This window comes from Rattus rattus, chromosome 6 (assembly GCF_011064425.1).
Source record: "Rattus rattus isolate New Zealand chromosome 6, Rrattus_CSIRO_v1, whole genome shotgun sequence".
In the NCBI taxonomy this organism is placed as follows: Eukaryota; Metazoa; Chordata; class Mammalia; order Rodentia; family Muridae; genus Rattus; species Rattus rattus.
In genome coordinates this window covers 56352367-56372761 of record NC_046159.1, presented here as the reverse complement: position 1 = coordinate 56372761, position 20395 = coordinate 56352367, and the positions used below count along the sequence as shown (strand labels likewise).

At 51.7% G+C, this 20395-nt stretch overlaps 1 protein-coding gene across 2 annotated transcripts in view; it reads left to right on the top strand.

Annotated features, from left to right (window-relative positions):
• Window positions 1–6781: 6781 nt before the first annotated feature.
• The window catches only part of Aldh1l1 (aldehyde dehydrogenase 1 family member L1), a 46683-nt gene continuing 33069 nt past the window's right edge, over window positions 6782–20395 (top strand). Inside the window, exons 1-7 of one of the 2 annotated variants that reach the window (XM_032906111.1) lie at window positions 6782–6967; window positions 11796–11945; window positions 13820–14054; window positions 14730–14895; window positions 17599–17700; window positions 18321–18410; window positions 19291–19428. In XM_032906111.1, coding sequence (XP_032762002.1) covers window positions 11819–11945; window positions 13820–14054; window positions 14730–14895; window positions 17599–17700; window positions 18321–18410; window positions 19291–19428 — 858 coding nt within the window. In that variant the 5' untranslated portion in view covers window positions 6782–6967; window positions 11796–11818. Of the gene's footprint in view, window positions 6968–7229; window positions 7356–11795; window positions 11946–13819; window positions 14055–14729; window positions 14896–17598; window positions 17701–18320; window positions 18411–19290; window positions 19429–20395 lie in introns of those variants that run through there. The other variant, XM_032906112.1, reaches the window with a different exon arrangement.

Below are 20395 nucleotides of genomic sequence, written 5' to 3'. Positions count from 1 at the left end.
CCAACTTGCTTTTGATCATGGTGTTTTATCAAAGCAGTAGAAAGGAAGCTAGGCTACTTGTGCTATGTGGTTGTCTGTCCATTCACATATCTGTCCATCTATATACACATACATATACATACATATATCCTTCTTTAAATCTCCCCATTTATTTATCCTTCTACCCACCCATATATTCTTTCTCTCCTGCTCTCCTAGTTAAGGAATCAGGAAGACTATCCTAAAATCTGTGTGTGGATGCCTCCCCCACCAATACCCCACCCTTCCCAAGAGCTGGAGAGACTGAACATCTAACTTCACCTTCTTAGTTGAGCCTTTTCCTGTGGCTTTTAAATTCATACATTCCCTCCTTAAGACCAGCCTCCTTCCAGACGCCCTTTGTTTACCTTCTTCTCCCAAGTCAGACCCTTCATACTCATTCAGCCTCTGCACTGGCTCTGCCACCTTTGGAACATAGTTCTCTCCCTCCCTAGGTTCTGGAGGACCTACAGCCAGCCCTCAGGCTGCCGCTTTGTCCCCCAGCCTGACCTGCAGGCTGCACAGAGCTCCTCCATTCACTCTGCCCCACATGCATGCTACAGACCTCAGCTGACTCTGCTGCCCAGCATCCTTTGCAGGTGGCTTCCAGTTCATTCAGCCATTGGGAATCCCTGGATACAAGGAAGAGAGAGCTAAATGAGTGAGCCTGCCTCCCAGCCACATCAAGTGCCGGGTAAACGCTGTACCACAGAGCCACATGGCAGGAGTATGTCTAGGTCTGCCTGCCTCTTGTCCTTGAGCTTCCAGCCTTGTGAGTGGGGTTGACTCTATTCTGTCCCTAACTCTACCACACGCCTGTCACTGGAGCATCACGTGACCTGTCCCCATTGTGTCACTGGGGTTGGACTCCCTCATGACCCTGAGGGCATGCATCCACTGTGCTATGTCCATTCCTAGCCCTCCTTGTACATGTGCCAGGGGACTGACCTACAAGGCCTGTGCCCACAGTTGAGTACAACTAAGTCCTGGCTAATCAGAGGAGAGCGGGAGGGAGGTGTGCTGCAGGCTGGCTGCCATCACCGTAATAAAGTAGTTGACTGATAAAGAGAAAGGGTTATTCCACCTCATTCCTTTGGAGGTTTCGGTCAGTGATCTCTTGGTCCCTTGCTTGGCCTTTGGTAAAGAAAGCACAGCAGGTCTGTGACATAGAAGAACAAAGAGCTTATATCATGAGACAGGGGGCAGAGGGGACAGATGGGCACCAGGGTCCCATAGTCATCTAGACTTTCCACAAGGGTCCACCTCACAAAGGGTCGCACTCCCAATGATGCCACTCAGAGGACCAAGCCTTGAACACATCCTATAGCAGAACAGGAGAGAACTGGGGTATCCCCTGTGATTACTGTGTCACTTGGCTGTGGCCATTCCACATGCTGTCCTCTGGGTGCTACTAATGCTCCAAGCTCCCGTCCTTAGAGCTCTTGGTAGTCTGGGAACCACAACTCTGGGGTTGGGGGCTGTCCTGGGCTCCTCCTGTGCTGCTGCTATTTCTGGTCCATACTTTCCAGGTTCCTGCCTCTACTCCTGCAAGGGTGGTTCACTGTTTCTGCTCCAAGGGCATGGATACAAGGTCAAATGAATCCCTTATGCTTTTTCAGTTTAATGCCAAATTGTTTGTTTGATGGATGGATGAAATTAAGGTAATGGTCAGTAAAGATTAGCTTTTCAATTTTTGTTTTGTTTTGTGAGACAGCATCTCCTGTAGCTCAGGCTACCTTTGAACTCTCTAAAAACCAAGGATGACCTTGAAATTCTAATCCTCCTGCTTCCCATTAGCTATTTCCAAGCCTCTGTCACATTCGATGAGTTCACTATTATGTAGTCATCCCCAACACCCTCCGTCAACCCCTCCCTCACCCTCCATCATCCCTTCCCTCAACCTCTGTCATCCCCTTACTTACTCACCATCATCCCCTTCCTCCCTCACCATCATTCCCTCCCTCCTCACCATCATCCCCTTACTCACTCACCATTATCCCACCCCCACCATACTGCTCTACCCATCACCAGAGCTTTTCTGTTTCCCAAATAAAGCCATCCACTGTAACCAACCCCCAAGGCTCCCCAGTCCTAGCTCTCCCCACACTCCCTTCTGATTGCTCTAGGGATCCACCTATGAGGAATCATTAGGTCCTTTTGATGCTAGCGTATTCCAGTGTATTTCAGTTAGAATGACTTAACCTCATTCAGTACAACAAACCCAAGACTCACCCATGTCGTCACCGATCTGATTTTCCTCCTTTTTAAAGTCTGAATTTTATCTCTTGAATTTTTTTTTATAAAAGTGAAATGGCAGTTGAGAACCTGTTAGTTACCAAAATGCTTTGCGAGGGTTGTATTACAAAATATAAGGTCTGGTGACCACTGGGACACAGTGTCCAGTGCCACAGCTGCTGGTGACCCTTGACCTTTCCAGCTTCTCCACTGCTGTCTGGTGATCCCTCCCAGCTGACCCTGCCCCTCCGTGCATAAACCTTGAACCTTTCTCTATGTTCCCTGGCTCTGAAGCCCTCATTTCTTCCCGATCCAGTTCACTTGAGGAACCTGCGATCTAGGCTTTCTTGGCAATCCTCTCTCCTTTGACTGCTGCTGTGCACCCATCATCATCTTCCCTCTGGGTTGGGGAGGCAGCATCGGCCTCTCTGTGTGTCAGCCCATGGAGGTCATCTGCAGGCCTGCTTTCCTGGGCACTGGGATATCAGGGTTTGACCTGGCATGAGCCACGGGCTCCACCCACGGCTGCAGAGGTTGAAAGAAGGGCCTTGACCTTCCAGATCACACCTCACGTCTCCCGGAAGAGTGATGCTGTGGTTTCAGGTACCATGGGCTCTGGTTCAAGGTGTAACCACAGTGGGGTCTGACACCCACCCCTGCTTTTACTTTCTACGTCAAAAGCACATGTTGGGCTCTTCCCGGAGGAAATATGGGGATCACTGTTACCTCTGGAAAAAGCAGGGTGTCAGGCGTGTCTCACAAGGTGGGATGCAGGTGTCTGAATAGGAGGAGGGCCCAAAAGAGGAGAACTCTGCCCCAAAATAATGTTTGCAGCTAGGTTTGGTGATGGCCACCTGCAAACCCACCCTCAGGAAGCTGAGCTAAGCAATCAGTCTCGAGGTCCAGGCTGGCCAGGGAGACCCTGTCTCCACAAAACAAAACAAAGTTTCGGTCACTTACCCAGCTCACCTTGACTTCCCAAGGCCATAGCCCTGGCTAGGTTAATGTTTCCTCGTATTCGGTGAGTTCCAGAACCAGCTGAATCATGATTATACAACAGAAAGAAAATCTATCTTGCCCATCTGCTCACCTGTGCTCCAGCTTCTGAGCCCGGCAACCCCTCCTAACTACTTCAGGATTAAACAGCAGCCCTTCCCTACCCCTTAGTCCCTCCATCCCCTCATTCCCCCATCCCCCCATTCCCTCCATCCATTTACATCAGCCTAGAGATTGGCCAGTTCACACCATTGGTCCTGAGGACCCCATCACAGGGCCCTGCAGAGAGCTCCAGCAGTTGTCCTGGCCATGCTGGCCCACCCATACCCTCATGATGCTTCCTCGGCATCCTTAACGGAGACGATGGGTTTAAAACAAAAGGGAGCAAGCATCCCCTGCCCCCGTAGAAAGATACAGAGAAGCGTGGGAGTATGGCATTGGAGTGTGGTTTGTGTAGGACACAAGTGGCACTCCATGCAACTGTGAGGCACTGCTGGCATGGTAGAGGGGGATGGTCATTCTCTAAGTGTCCTACAGGCTGAGACACAAGCTGGCTATGCCACTCTCTGCCCTCAAACCTGTTTCTCCGTCTATCTGTGAAAGTATGAATCCAGAATCCACACAATATGGCTTCTGCCATTCTCCCCTTGTTAGAAACAAGTCCATATATTCGGCTTATACTCTTGGGAGGAAACTAGGCTCCATGGGTCCTAAAGGAGGGATTTCAATGCTTTTCAACTGCCATTGCCTGTGTACCAGCCCCAATCACTGACACTTTCCCTGTGCACAGAACCAACTCACCTAGCTGGGCACTATGAAGGGAACCGTAATCCCATCCTTAGGAGGCAGAAACAGGAGGATTACCAGTTCAAAGTCAGCCCAGGAAACCTTAGCTCAGAGGATAAAATTCACCCCTCATCACTTCCCTAGAGCCCATTCAACTGGCAGGAAGTGTCACAGTTGCAAACCAGAGGATTTCCACAAAGGATAACAACAAGGAGCTCAAAGGACAGGAACGAAAGCAAGAACTCAACCTGCCCCCCATGCACCCCGACATCTTAGTCAGTGCCTCAAGTGTAGCCCCTCGGGGCAGGTAGGCTATCGGTGGGGCACAGGCCCCTGGGGCAGGTATGCTAGTGTGGAGACAGACCTAGGACAAGCACTCTGCTGTTCAAAGCAAATGGTGGAGACAGTGAGGCCAACTCTTGGCTCTGCACTTTGAGCTCCTCTCTGTCACCCTTCATGAGAACAGCCCACATTTGCGGCTGTGACACTTCCTGTCAGATCTGGGGCATCTGCGTTTGGTGCTCCGGCTCTAACCCTGTGCATCCTTGCTGGCCGTCTCTCCAGTATGTGCTCTAAAATCTTTGTGTGTCTTCTATGAACCTCATTGTGGAAGCTGAACTCCGCTGTCCATTTTATAGAATTTCGGGTCTCCCTGGAAACAAACCTCTGGGCACAACTGAGAAGGAGTTTCTAGATTTAAGTTACATGAAGACCCCCTGCCCCTGTTAAATGTGGGTGGGTGGCACCTGCTATGGGCTGAGGTCCATTCAGTGTTGCATAAGAAGGAAAGAGCAAGCTGAACACAGAATTCTCCACTCTCTACTGTCTGACTGCAGATGTGACACGACCAGCCGCCCCATGCTCCCGCCACCATGCCTTTGCCTCCACGATGGACCGTGTCCTCAAACCGTGAGCACTAACCAGGCCTTCTTCCCTTACATTGCTTTTGTTGGGCATTTTTGTAAATGAGAAAAGTAGCATAGAGGCCCCCTATCACTACAGGAAGCTCTGCTTGTGCCCACTCCTCCTCTGCTCAGTAGAACCGCTCTCCTCAGATTTCCCTAGATCTTGTTTTGACAGTCAGCTTCCAGGCTGACCTTTGGGGGATTCCATCACCTGCTCTTCTGCCAACTCCATTCTAACTGCAGAGGACAGAGCACACCAAATCCTGACATTTAACCATGCTACCTACAGATTCTATCCCCTTACATGCAAGCATGCCGCTTAGTACTGGGGAATTGGCAAGGGGCCAGGGGTCACCGCATACCCCTGTGAGTGGCATAAGATGGATAAAACTGAAATCGGAGGGTCACAAAGGAGGTCAGCCGGGGGCTACAGTTAGAGACAGCTTCCCTGAAGATGACGTGTGTTAAGAATGGGAGCCTCCTAACTCATGGGGATGGAAAACAGCACGCAAAGTCCATGAGTCCTAAAGGACTTTTTGAGCAACTACTCAAGGAAGCAGTGAAGGCAACCGTTGCATTTCCTGACCTCAGAGAGCTTACACTCTGGTAGGAGAGACAGCACAGAAGACAGGGGCTTCTCTGTGGGCAGTAATTGAGAGTGGCAGGGCACAGAGGAGCCCACAAGGCTCCTTAGGGTATGTGGAAGGGCACAGTATGTCTGGGCTAAGCAACCCAGAAGCTGACATTAGCTGGCTGGTAAGAGATAGGGGTGCCTGTATCACAATCCAAGGGTCTGCTTAAGGCAGAGTCAGTGCAAAGGCTGTGGTTAGAGCCAGCCTGGTGTACTGAAGAGGGTGGCAGAGCTTGGGCCAGAAAGGGCCTCAGAGGTGGTCTGAGTGGCAGGACAGGTAATGGGGTAGTGGGAGGTATCCTTGGAAGGGATCCTCCAGGACAGAGCTTTGGTCAGGAAGTGATGGGCATGTTACCTGACCCTGTATTGTCTTCTGACTTACCGTAAGTAGGACAATGACCCTGCCCATGGAGGGGTCTATGGCACTTAGACAAGGTGGAAGGACCAGAGAACTTCTGAGAAGGAAACCAGAGGCTGCGAAGAGGTGGGAAGGACAGGCCCACCAGGACTCAGTGCTAGGTCCACAGCAGATGAACCTCGCATGTCTCAGTCAACAATGTAGGAGTGCTCCTTGCTTATCACTCTTGGGTGATGACCCAGGTAATGTAAAGCCCGAATATAGGGACTAGGTAAGCTACACAGCGAGGGCTAGCCCTGTGCCTCCCCTCCCAGCTGCACTCTCCACGAGTCCCACCTTCAGCAGATTAGACCTGCCTCCCACCTCCTGCTTCTCGCTTCCTCGCCTCCCCACTCTTGAGTCTATACCATCAGAACTGAGACTCACTGAGGTCCCATCGTGCGTTCTGATTTGGTGAATCAGCGGCTGGCTCTGGACAGTGGGTGACCAGCTAGGCTCAGGGCATGTTAGGCCTGGAACTCAATCCGGAATGGGGGATGAGGAGGTCTCCAATCCAGCTAGGGGTACTCAGACTTTTGAGGACGGGCCTGTGGCTGCACGGTGCTTTATAGACATTGGTGGCCCATTTTGCAGAAGGGAAAGCCAGGGCCCTCTGGGGAGCAAGGTACCTGCAAACAGACTGCCGGCCTGTGCTCGGTTCTGCTAGTCCACTTCCCAAATCCCTCACCCCATACAAGGGACTGGGAAAGGATCTCCTGATTGGTCATTTCTGGGGGCCTGGCCAGAGGGCCTCCTGTGATTGGAGACATCTGGGCTGGGCGGGCCCCTGGGGTCCGCCCCTTTGCTTGGAGGAGGAGCACTGACCCCAACCCTCTCTGCATAAGACCGGAGCTTCTGCCCCGGTCTGGAAGCTCGCGGTTCCTGTGCTGACTGCCAAAGGGCTGACTGACCCTCGCACCTAGCAGGTACTTCTGGATTGCAAGTCCAGGGTTCTGGGCCGGTGACCCTGTTTTCTCTACTTCCTGTCTTTGACCTTGGGTAAGTTTCTTTTTGCTTTTGTTTTTGAGAGAAGCACCCAGAGCCTCTCGCAGGCGCTGAACCTTGGAACCATAACTCCTGCCCTGGGAACTATAGTTCCTGCCTTCTCCCCTCCTGCTCCACCTTGAGGGAGGTTTTCCCTGAGTAACCTCGGCTGTCCTGGAACAAGCTCTGTAGACCAGGCTGGCCTCAAACTCAGAAATTTGTCTGCTGAGTCTCCGGAGTGCTGGAGTTAAAGGCATGTATCATAGTAACAGGCTCGTGTCCTGGGAATTGGCTTAAGCGCAGCCGAATCTTGGCTTTCTGGTCTGTAAAATGTGGAGATATGGTGGCTAACAGCGCACCGCCCCTGAGGCTTCTGGAGAATTCTGGTTGTAGGCAGCTGGTGGTGAGTGTTGCAACCTATTCTCTGTCTAGCTCTGTCATGCCCAGGAGACAGCACGCATGCCCAGGAGACAGCACACTCATTTTACAGGGGCACTGGAGAAGCAGGGAGGGTGTCAGTTCACTTAGGCCTTGCAGGCTTGAGAGCTGGGTGGCTCTACTTTGCCCTGTAGCCGCACCCAGGATCATGGAAGTGTCTGATCTTCTTGACCCCCTTGGGGGACATATCCACCCCCTACCTGGAGCCAGGACAAATAGGCTATCATAGGAGAGGGTCAGCCTTGAGCAGTTATGGAAAGGGGTCCCTTGTAAGCTAGGAGAATGCCTGGCCTTGGGGTGAACACTGACCCAGTGAGGTCTGCTCCCAGCCTGGGACTGCAGCAAGCTATAGAACAGAGGGCTCCTGCTGCCGTCCTACTGTCCTGACCCAGGGGCTGGAAGAGGGGACCTACTGAGCAGGAGCACTCTGAGTCCCTGAAGGCCCGAGGCTACACAGCCCCTGGGTGTGCCCCATGACAAGAAGACAGGGCTGGAGTCTGCACCCCATGGGCTCAGTAGGCCCTCCAGACCCTCATCTGCTATCTGTGTGGCCAAAGTAGCTTTAAGTGACAGACCTCGCTCCCTGTTCCTCCCTGACCCCGAACTGTGGTAATGGCCCATCTGAAGCTATACTGACTGCCCCTTTGCATCCAAAAATGGGGTTTGGTTTTGTTTTTGTTTGCTTATGTTTTTCGCCTTTACTCTTTCTGTAAAAAACAAACGTTCACAGGGAAGGGAGGCAGGGGAGGCAGGGGAGGCAGCACAGATCTGAAATCCCAGCTCAAGTGGGAGGATGGGAATTTCAAGGGCAGCCTGGGCTACGCACTGAAACTCCCTTGAAAGAAGGCAACAAATACACAGAGCACACACGCACCATACCCCCCCCACACATACACGCACACGCACATACCATACCACATACAAACAGATACACAGACACACAGACACACAGACACACACACACCATACCACAGACACACACATGCACACACCATACCACATACAAACAGACACACAGACACACACATGGACACACCATACCATAGACACACACACACACATACACACACACCATACCACAGACACACACACCATACCACAGACATATCATACCATACCATGCACATTACTGCTTGGGGAAATTACAATGAGCTGGAACATGCTGGAACATGTTGGCTCACACATCCCCAGCCAGCAACAGTTTGCTCCATCCTGATGGCATGGCCTACAGACTGCAATTCACCACAGTGCAAACCCACCTCTTGACCTCTGGTCCTCCTATAGTTTATAAGGGAGATACTAAGTCAGGACTGAGCAGTTTTTCATGCCCCCTGCAGAGAATTTGTGCCCACGTACTGTTTTCCCAAAACCTTGCCAGCACTGGGTATCATATTTTCAGTACCTGTAAATTTTACAGGGGGAACATGTTTGACACTGCATTGTTCTAATCGGTTGTGATTTGAACATAAGTATGCCTATTGGCTGTAAGTTTTTCCTCTTAGTAAATTGCTTTATATGTGAAATTTTGTCATGTTCAATTTCTAGTCCGTTGTTCTCTCTCTCCCTCTTCTCCCCTTTTCCCCCTCCTTTCCCTTCTCCTCTTCCTCCTCTATTTTTGAGACAGGGCTTCATGTAGCTCAGGCTGCCCCCAAACCCTCTATGTAGCTGAGAATGACCTTGACCTCCCTTCCTCCTGCATCCGCCTCCTGAGAGCTGTGCTAACAGCCTGCACCGGTACACTTGGTTTCTGTGGAGCTGACAGTGAGACGTCATGCATGCCAGACAGACGTTCTGTCAGCTCCCACCTTACTATATTTTCTTCTCGCCTTTGGTGTAAAAAAATATTTACTTTTAACCCAGTTGGACCTTTTTTGAGCAAAATGTAGGCCAGAGAGCTCTATTTGTTTCTTTAAATTAATAATCAACCCTCAGAATTTGTTTTACGTTTATGGAGAAACATGAGGGCAGAATTGGGTTCCCATATGTTCCCTCTGTCCATGCCTTCTCCTGTTAAACATTTACCGTGCTGTGCGAGCCGATGCCAGTGCAGTGCGGTGACCTCAAATCCACCTTCTGCAGTGGGCTGCTTGTGTGTTCTTTGGTTTTGTGCGGTGTGTAAGGATGGATATCCACCCTTGTGGTCTTAGCTCCCACGAGCGTTCTCTACCCACCACCCTCCCTCCACCTGGAAACCACTGACCTTTGCACTCTCTCCCGTTCCCTGGGGTAGCTCTTCAGAGTGCTGTGGGATTGTGGTCATAGTGGACGACGGCGCCTGTGCAGATGAGCGTCTCTCACTCAACAGTCTGCACCTACGTGCCCCAAGTGTCTTCTCACCACTTCCCAGCACAAGTCCTCTCGATCGGGCTGACCCTCCACACCACAGGCTTTTGTTCGTCTTTCCATTCACTCACTCACCGGTGTCATAGCTGCTTCCAGGATTGGACAGTTCTAAGTAACGCTGCTGGTGGTGTTTGCACGTGGGGCTTTAGGTGGGCATTAGTCTTCTGTCCGTTTGAAGAGAGGCTGATGAGAGCGCATCCTAGTTAGGGTTTGCAATGCTGTGAGGAAACACCATGACCAATAGCAACTCGGGGAGGAAAGGGTTTATTTGACTTGTGCTTCCACATCACAGTTCATGTCAATGGAAGTCAGGAACTCAAACATGGCAGGAGCCTGGAGGCCAGAGCTGATGCAGAGGTCATTGAGGATCACTCCACGTGGCTTTCTCAACCTGCTTTCTTAAAGAACCCAGGACCACCTGCCCAGGATGCCACCCACAAGGAGCTGGGCCCTCCTATGCCAATCGCTAGTTAAGAAAATGCCTCATAGGCTTGACTACGCCCTGGTGTGATGGAGGTGTTTTCTCAACTGCGGCTCCCTCCTCTTCAATGTTCTAGCTTGTGTCAGGTTGACAAAAAACCAGCTGGCACAGGGTGGGTTCTAGAACCCATAGTTAGAGTGATCTGTGCATTAGAGTAAGAATGCGCTGGGAACTGAGAGGTGGCTCACTGGGTAAGAGGAGAGTGCTTGCTGCACTAGCAGAGGACCTGAATTCTGTTCCTAGCACCCACGCCAGGCAGCTTACAACCTCCTGCGGCTCTAGCCCCAGAGAAACCTGATGCCACCTTCTGGCCTCCACGGGCTCTGCGGTTTGATAATTTAAATCTTATTAGCACATTTGAATTGAATTGAGTTGTTGCCCTACTGACTGAGTTTTGAGGGTTGGCTTTTCAGTTCTCTCGGTTTATGGGTTCTCATTTGATTTTCTTGATGGAGTCCTTTAGAAGTAGAAATTTTTAGCTGAGTGAAGGAAGACTTAACCCTGCTTTTCATGAGCCCTCTGGTTCTGTGCTTTGAAAGTTATCGACGGGTGCAAGGCTGTCCGTGTCTCTGTTCCTGTCTGACTGCTTTGTAACCTTGGGTCTGTGATTCACTTGGACTTGATCTTTGTGGAGGTTGTGCAATGTTGGAGCCAGCATGGACCCCTGTGACATATTCCAACACGGACCCCTGACGGTTCACATGCTCGCAGGCTACTGAGATGTGGAAGCAGGACTGGGTGGGGTCTGAAAGGCAGAAGTGTGAGGTTGGCCAAGGCAGACAGGCATCACTGCTCTGTGCTGAAAGAGCCCCAGGCGTTTCGGGGTGCCCCAGGCATTTTGGGGTGCCCCAGGCGTTTCTGAGTGCCCATGCAGCAGCATGCTATGCATGTAGGAATTCATGACGCTGCTTCACACCTGTGGGGTCTGCAATTCTGAGCGTGTGAGGTATGCACTGCTTCGGTCCTTTCCCTAAACTGGGCGTGTGTGGTAAATGGACAGTTTAAGGAAAGACACCAGAGAGTACCTCAGGCTTTATAGGAAGATGCCGAACTTAGCAGCCATTCGCACTGACTTCTGCTTCACTCCAACGCCCCCTCTCTTCATCCTTTCCCACTAGCCCTTCTCCCAACTCAGTCACCCTGTGCTCTGGAGGCTGATGCTAAGCAGAGCTCCCCTTTCTTTGTCTCTCTTATGGCTTCTGGGCCTGGTGCAATAAGCCAGACGTAGCCTCAGGAGAAGTGTGGAGGCTTTTATTAACAGCAAGGGAACAGAGGCGTCCAGGGGATGTTTTGAAATGTCTCTGAGGACTTGCACCAGATATGACAATTTGCAGGGATTAATGAAGGGAGCCCTCTAAGGCTACAGTCGCTGTCTGATCCAACAGCCATCATCAGTCTTCACATTCACAGAGGTCAGGGTTACCCCTGTCCCTTGCACAGTGGCAATCTCCCCAAGGCATCCTGCTATTCGTGGAGCCCCATGGATGACCAATGCAGCAGCAAGTACCCCTTGGAGCCTGGGCAGTCCCCGCCCCCGACTCCAGAGAGTCCTTTCTAACTCTCCGGCTGCTCCTTCAACAGGTGCCTTCCAACCCACTGTTGCCATGAAGATTGCAGTAATCGGACAGAGCCTGTTTGGCCAGGAGGTTTACTGCCAGCTGAGGAAGGAGGGCCATGAGGTGGTGGGTGTGTTCACAATCCCAGACAAGGATGGGAAAGCAGACCCCCTGGGTGAGTAAGCAACTCAGGGGCAGGGAGGGGGTGGAAGGAAATCCACCTGTTGGGGCAGAGGCACCACAGTGAGCTTGTGGGTAAAGTCTGGGGTCTTATGGCACAGCCCTTGCTAGAGGACACTTACACACCTTCCACCCTGAGTCCACCCTGATGCCAAGTGGCTGCTGGACTGTCCTGGAATAAAGTGACTATGGGGTGGGATCTGTATCCTGATCGATGGCCATAGAGAAGCCCAGTTTATCCCATGTACTTCTCTTAACTTCTCTGACCCAAGCATCTACGTTCTGAAGGGCTCCTAGGAGTGGATACCTGGGGTTGTCATTCACTAAGGTGGACATGGTAGTGTCACCATCTCTGGGGCTCTGTTAGCCCTGAGTGCTCAGTCTACCCAAGGGTTCCTGGCACAGCAGAGTGGGTGGAGCTGAGAGGTTTCCCTTTCAGCATCTTCTTGGTGTCTCTGCCTCATTGATGGGGAGGCATCTGAGAATCACAGTTCTGGACCCTTACCTTGGAACAGGAGCCAAGCACCCAGAATGCTGGGATGTGATAAACAGACCCTTCTCAGGCCTGATGGAGGAGTTCTGTCGGGCACAGCCTAAGGATGGGAGGTGGAGAGTAGGAAGGTGACTTTGTGGGACCAGCCAGATGCAGGGCAGAGCAAGTAGCCACAGTCCGACCCCTGGACTCTGATGATGCCTGCCAGGTCTCAGCCCTGCACCTGACCACAGCATGATACACATGACCCCACCTTCTGAGCTCTGCCAACAGACACTAATGGTGACCAGACAGTTCCTGCTCCCAGCGCCAGCCCAGGCCCTGTTGGGACCACTGCTTGGCCTTGACCTTGGACGGCCTGCAGGAGTGTCTCGCTGGCCACAGTGAGGCTACTTTGGAAGTAGTCTGTTCTAGTCTCATCGCAGCTGGTCACACTGTGAAGCAGAGATTTGTCCTGGTCCTCAGATGGCTTCCTCTTTCCTCCTTTTTATTTACCCTGGTACCTCAGGACACGGGATGTCATCATCCACATCCCAGGGACTCTCCCCTTTTTAGTGAGCACCTTGGCAACACCCTCCTACTGATTCCAAACCTGGTGACATTGATGATGTAGATTAGCCCTCAGATCAGGTCATAGTAGCAGAGTTGAGGACAGAGAGCAGGGTCAGGCCAGTCAAGGGAGGACACCACACCAGGAGCGCTCCCAAGAGAATCTCTAAGGACGTTTAGAAGTACTAAAGAATGGCCGGCCCAAGAGAGCCCCTTCTGGTGAGGGCTGTACCTTCCAGAGGCTGCAGGTGTGAGGAACACAGTGTGCACACTGGGGCCAGGTCTGCATACAGGGAACAGGAATTTAGCTGTTCCTTCTCTGAGAAGGAACTCCTGTAGCTGGGGTAAGGCATCTGGCTAGGGTGGTGGGCAGGGTCCCCACCGGAAGGATTCCTTGCCCTTCTTGTCCTCCACTCTCTGGCCTCTTCACCTCCTCCTGGTACAGCTGACACCCAGAGGGTGGAGAGGTAATGGAAAAGGAAGAAAGGGAACATAGAGATGGTGGGGAGAGGAGGAAGACATGGCGCTGGGCATGGATTGGCCTCTGGAAAGGACTGTAAGGAGACAGACTACGGGGAACCTGTGAGATCTGAGCAGGGGAGGCAGTTAGAGGCCTTAGTGCTCACAGCAGGCAGCATCGAGGTGGGAAAGTCACTGCCCAGTACTCACCCGTGGCTAGCCCCACCCACAGCCTAGCAGAATTTTGATGGACAGTGGGAACTGGATAGGGCACCAAGAATGAGCCTGCAGCCACTTCTCTGGGTAGAGACAGCTGACAGAGTATGGGTAGAACAGAGAGGAAGATTACTCACCTGCTCTCTCCACAGGCCTGGAGGCTGAGAAGGATGGCGTGCCCGTGTTCAAGTTCCCTCGGTGGCGGGCTCGAGGACAGGCTCTGCCCGAGGTGGTGGCCAAATACCAGGCTCTGGGTGCAGAGCTCAATGTGCTTCCCTTCTGCAGCCAGTTCATACCCATGGAGGTCATTAATGCCCCCAGGCATGGCTCCATCATCTACCATCCATCCCTGCTACCCAGGCATCGCGGGGCTTCGGCCATCAACTGGTAAGATGGTCCCCACCCCCAATCTGCCTGGCCTGTCACCTTCCCTCAGCCTGAAACATTTCTCTGGGGCAGTCAAGTGCGCTGTGCAGATAGAATCTACCCTGTGCTGCCGTGTGTCTCCCTGAACCGCAACAGGGGAGTGTTAAGACAGCATGCTTGCCAGGTGGTGGTGCACACTTTTAATGCCAGCACTGGGGAGGTAGAGGCAGGAGGATCTCTGAGTTTGAGAATAGTCTGGTTTACAGAGTTAGTTCTGGGATGGCAAGGGCTGTACTGAGAAACCCTGTCTCAAAAAATAAAAACAAAACCCAAAACAAACAAACCCCAACAGACTTCGTAGCAGCAGGAACAGAGCTTTGCTGGTATTGCACCTGCAGCAACAGAGCGTGCAAGGGGGCTGTCCTAGGATGTCCTGGGGGCTGCAGAGAGCAGGGCTGCTGTGTCCTCATCCCACCTGTCTCAGGGGCTGTTACCTAAGGCAGGATGCTTTTGGCATGTAACTGGCATGGTTGGTGATGATAAACACTGTTTCCTTTCTTCCCTTTCCATAGGAGCAGGTGTCATCCCTCCTACAAGAGGAGGTAGCCTTCCTAAGAGTGGCAGGGGCCAGGGAGCAGCTCCCAGGGTGTCCTCCGTTAGTTTCTATCAGACTGACATTTTCCTCCTGCCTTCCAGGACCCTCATTCATGGAGATAAGAAAGGAGGCTTCACCATCTTCTGGGCTGATGATGGCCTGGACACTGGCGACCTTCTGCTGCAGAAGGAGTGTGAGGTGCTTCCAGATGACACCGTGAGCACGCTGTACAATCGTTTCCTCTTCCCAGAGGGCATCAAAGGGATGGTAAGGCTGAGGGCTGGCCACGCCTGCCCTCCTATCACATGCCTGCCCTCACACGGCCTCTGGATTCTTGGCTCCGCTGCCCTCCCTGATCCCCACTGGTCAGGCGCCCACCCCCAATTTCAGGGCATGTGGAAGGGGGTACTCATTCTTTAGGATCCCAAAAGGATGAGACAGTGAACATGAAGGAACTGTGGGCAGAGTGGGCGGAGCCCAACTCAAGAGGGAGTTAGCCAGAAAGGACGTTTTTGGTTGGAGTCAGTGACTAGACACAGGGTGGACCAGGTGTGCTTGAACCTTTGGGTCCTCACATCTCAATTTGGTCCTTTTCTGTTTAATTCTGGTCACATCCTCAGGTCAGGTGTCCTGCGTAACATGAAAGATCTTTGACTCCTATGTCTAAGCTATCCGTCCCTTAGTCCATGCTTGGAGTAACAAACTCCATTTCTCCAAGATATGGGGCTGAAAGATCGAGGAAGACTCTGATTGGACACCCTGGGGTCATGTGATTATACTGACTCGGTTGCTGGCTGGAGCAACAGGAGTACTCTGATTTGTAGGGGGGGACTCTCCAAACATCACAGCCTGCAGAGTGTTGATCCAAGAGAGGCAAGAAGGAAATTTGGTTCAATATGACTCAGTAGCTAGTGTTGGTTCACACTTCAAGTTTATTTTAGGCATGTTTAAAAACAGCACAATTTGGAGAAAAAAAGATTTCCTGGTGATAATTAACTCAATCCTGTGCGTACAATAAAGTTTAAGACATGACTGCAGCGAACCCCTACTTTGAAAAACACATGGGATGCCTTCCATAAAGAGGTTCTGTAGATCGACTGAGGAAAACAAGTTCATGATAAGGCTCGGGGGAACTGTGGTGTGGTCTCAGCCACGCAGATAGTATAGCACAAATGTCACCAGGCTATTAGCCATGTCCTTTCCAGCCTTCTGAGCAGACAACCGGTTATTACACATCTCTCTGTTTGAAGAGACAACTGCATGGTTTTTGTTGTTGTTGTTGTTGTTTTGTTTTTGTGTTTTGTTTGTTGGTTGGTTTGGTTTGGTTTTAGAGGCAGGGTTTCTCTGTAGCTCTGGCTGTCCTGAATTGGCTCTATAGAGCAGACTGGCCTAGAGCTCAAGAGATCCACTTGCTCCTGCCTCTGAGGGCTGGGACCAAAGGTGTACGCCCTAACTCCAGGCTAACCCTGCTTGTTTACCATTCCTGATTTCCCTAGTCCTTATCTGTGAACACAAGGACCTCCGCCTCTTATACTGACTGGCTGCCTCAGTGATACACATCTTGCTGTGATCAATCGGACAAGATAGCCACTCAACTGCAGTGTTGCCCCAGACTCTCCACAGGGCAGGGCTGTGGAGAGACAGGCAGCACATGGGTGCCTTTTAGCCATTGCCCCCTCAGAGGTCCTACTGACCCTGTGTGTGTGTGCAAGCTGCTGTTGTTCCTGAGGGGGAGGGGAGACTGGTGAAAGAGGACCAAAGCCCTTGATAATCAGACCAGGAAGTTTGCAGACGAAGAGCCTTGTCACGTGGCCGGGAGCAAGGTGTCAGTCACCAGACCTCTACAAGCCTCAGTCCATTTTCACATCAGCTGACTTTTTTGCCTTTAATGCTCTCTTTGTGGTAAACAGTAGTGAGCGAAGCTACCTTAGCCTGAGAGGAGAGGACTTCACATTCCACAGCAAATAGCTCACATGGCCATTAGAGATGGGGTATCCATGGCAACCACTGGTCACATGTGTCTATTTAAATTAATTATAATTAATTTCCATTTAGGAATTTGCGAATGGGATATAGCTCTGTAGTATAGTAATTACTTTGTATCGGGAGGCCCCAGGTTTCATCCCTGCATTATAACACACACACACACACACACACACACACACACACACACACACACACACACACACACACACACACCTACCTTTGAAGTCTCCAGGAACTGCAAAGTTCCTGGCTATTGTACAGTGTACAGGATTGTACAAACACAGCCAATGTTTATCACTCTAGTGAATTCCAAAAGGCAACTGTCCCTGCATTACAGTTCCGACACCCTGTTTCTTTTCTTTCTGTGTATTTATTTAACACGTGTGAGCATTTACTGCATTTATACATGTGCGTCATGAAATAAGAGGGCGTCAGAGCCGATGGAAGTAGTTATAGGAGGTAGTGAGCTGCCACGTGAGTGCTGGAAACAGAACCCAACCAAGTCTTCTCACGAGAATGGCAGTGCCCTTAACTACTGAACCACCTCTCTAGCCCCACGCCACTCTATTTCTTGTCAACAATATCTCCTTCGGGTCCTCCCTCCCTCAGGGTGGGTTTCAGCCTTCTTTTCACTCCTTGATTCAGACCCCAGAGAAGTTGCATTGCTACAAACGCCCAAGCCCACCTCCGGGCTTGAGAGCTATTCTCCTTTAAGAAGGTTCCAGAGGGCGATTCGTAGACTTGTGTGTCTGTTATCCCTGGCAGTGTCTGCAGTTTCCTCCCCTAGAGATCTAGAAAGTCTGTATAATCTAAGGCCATGGTGGGATGCTGACGGTCTGTGTGTCATTCCACTCTCCCCAAATCCTGTCACCCGTACCCTGTGCCCATGCTGTAGGTTTCTCAGGTGCCGGCAGGGTGAGGACCAGGGCTGGATGTGGGCGGGACCCTGCCACTGGGGAAGCTGACTGTGGAGTCTCCTTGCAGGTTCAGGCTGTGCGGCTGATCGCAGAGGGTACAGCCCCCCGCTGCCCCCAGCCTGAGGAAGGAGCCACCTATGAGGGCATTCAGAAGAAGGAGACAGCCAAGGTGAGTTCCAAACCCAGCTACCCAACACTACCTGTGAGGAGTGGCTGGAGTGCAGTAGCAGCTCAGGGAAGCAAGGTCAGCTGACATTATAGAAACAGTAGTGGGGGGAGGGGTTGCAGCACAGGGATAATGTTCTTCCTGCTTCTCTTTAAGTAGAGGAGCAGGCATCACTCTGGGGAGGGAGAATAACTAGAGCTATGGCATATATAAGGTTTAGTGCTAGACTCTCCAGGACATTGAAAGGTTTCTAGGAGCAGCAGTGGGTAGTTGCCCCATGGCTACCTCTACTTGGGACTGATTATCTCTGTAAGGAGGTCTGCATGAGCCCAGTAGACATAAAGATACTGCACAGGGCCCTACAGGATGTGCCAGTTCACTCTTCCTGGGGACTCGGTCGGGCCTCAGCCACCTTGACGACAGTAGAGTAGCCTCTTCCCAAAACCATTCTATAGGCTCTGCAGAGAGAGAACTTGGGTCACAGCCCCAAACCAGGGCACCCACTCTGCACTCAGACACACGTCTAGGAGGAAACCCAGGTCCTACCTGCAAGGCTAGACCCACTGTGCAGCAGTCTTCAGGACTCGGAGAGACTAGCTGAGGATACATCTTGGATCCTACAGATCAACTGGGACCAGCCAGCAGAGGCCATTCACAACTGGATCCGTGGGAATGACAAGGTGCCAGGTGCCTGGACAGAGGCTTGTGGGCAGGTAGGTTCCCGTGAGGTTGGTATCAGCAGGAGAGCTGTGTGGCCCCCTCGTGCAACCTTGAAAACCACCCACTAGGTTGAAAATGCTTGATAAATTCTGCAGCCCTGATTCTACCTCCTCCCAGATGCCCCCTAGGAGATCCTGCACCACTCAGAGCTAAAAGTAAGATGTCTGCTGCCAACTGGTGGCCCCAGGAACCTACTGCAATCTGGGACCCTGCTGAATTTGCTTAGTTTGAGCCTTGCCCCTATACTCTCAGATGCTCTGACTTTGCCCCAGGGGAGAGGCAACTTGCTTTGAGCTGGGACTAGGCAGCCGCTGGACTTATGATAGACAGGTGCAAGGTTTGTGCACCCCTCAGAGTCTGCCTGGTGTCTATACAGTCCGCTGTCTAGTCCCCTGACCCTCAGCTCACCGTAAATGGACTATGCAGAAGCACTGACACCTGACCCTCTGCTCTAGCTGGTTCATCTGCAGCCGTGGCCAGCAGCAGCCAAGTGTCTGTGGCTTTGTGGTGTACCTTGAGAAGACTTTCTTGGCAGGAGGGTTCTGTGCCCCTGAGGTCTAAGGCTCTGAGTCACTGCAAAGGTCTCAAGGATATCCAAAGCTTGAGGTATTCAGGTCCTCAGATCTTCTGGTTCTCATCTGTGGTTCCAAAGACTGGGTCTGGGTTTGCCTCAGCCTTGTGTGTGGGTTACAGCTCCTCCAGGTCTCTCCTGTTCCCCCTGAAGGCTGGTCTCAGGCCCACTCAGCCTTGCACACTCTAGCGTCACACTAGCCCCCATACCACTTGGCCTTCTCAGCCCTGTGACGCTTCAGCTGGGCTGCAGGTAGCAGGGCCTCATCTCACCTGTTGTCTCTTGGCTTCTCTCCCTCATAGAAGCTGACGTTTTTCAACTCGACACTCAACACCTCAGGACTGTCAAACCAGGGAGAAGCTTTACCCATCCCAGGAGCCCATCGTCCAGGCGTGGTCACCAAAGCGGGACTCATCCTCTTTGGGAATGACGATAGAATGGTAAGGTAACAACACACTGCTCTGAGCCACCGACCTGCATCATAGGTTCAAAGTCACCCGCACTGCTGCCCTTGATCTCAGGCCCTACAGGGAGACCTTGGGTGCCTTTGCAGAGACAGACAGAATCAGTAGTCAAGGAAGAACCTGCCACCTGAGCACAGGCTGTGCGGGGCAGGGCTGCATTTTCTCTGACAGGATGGACACCCTGTGTGACAGAAATCCTTACCAGTAGCCCTGGCCTAGGATTTAAAGTCATCAGAGCCATGTCCTTAAATCCCTAGGCCTCAGATTCCCTCTCTCTGAATGGGGATGGCATAGAGACTTAGTACAGGCAGCTGCTGGGCTCTGGTAGATATTACTGGACTTTGTATATCAGAATAGCAGCTGAATTGAATGGAGTGTACTTAGGCACCAACCGCTATTTAAAAACAATAAACAGGCATTCCACTTCATTCTCCAGAGAACCCTATGAAATAATTATAGACATCGTTTGCATATTTCAGAGGAGCAAACCGCAATGACAAGACTTAAAAAGTTTGCCCAAGATTGCTCAAGCTAGTCAGTGGCAGAGCTGGGCTTCAAACCCTAAGAAATTCTGGCTCCAAGGCTGCTGTGGCCCTGAGACTCCACTCTGAGAACCGTTTCACAGGTGTGGAGAGAGGCAGGTCTCTAACACTTTGCATCCTTGACTCTGTGACTGTGGCTAAGGTGGAGTGTGGAGAGTTGTGCTGACTGACAAGGCTGTCTCTCAGTATTCTCATGCTGTAATATGAGAGGCCAAGGCTGTCTAACAGCTGCCATTTAACACTGGGTAGGCATTTTGATGTACATAACGCAGTGTGCAGATTGACGCTATCTGTCTGTCGTTGAGGTCCCTAGAAATAGCATCTGCGAGGGGAAATCTCTCCCAAATGAGTATTCAGAAGCACTCTGGGGGAAAATTCCCATGAGGCTGTGAGGGCAGAGC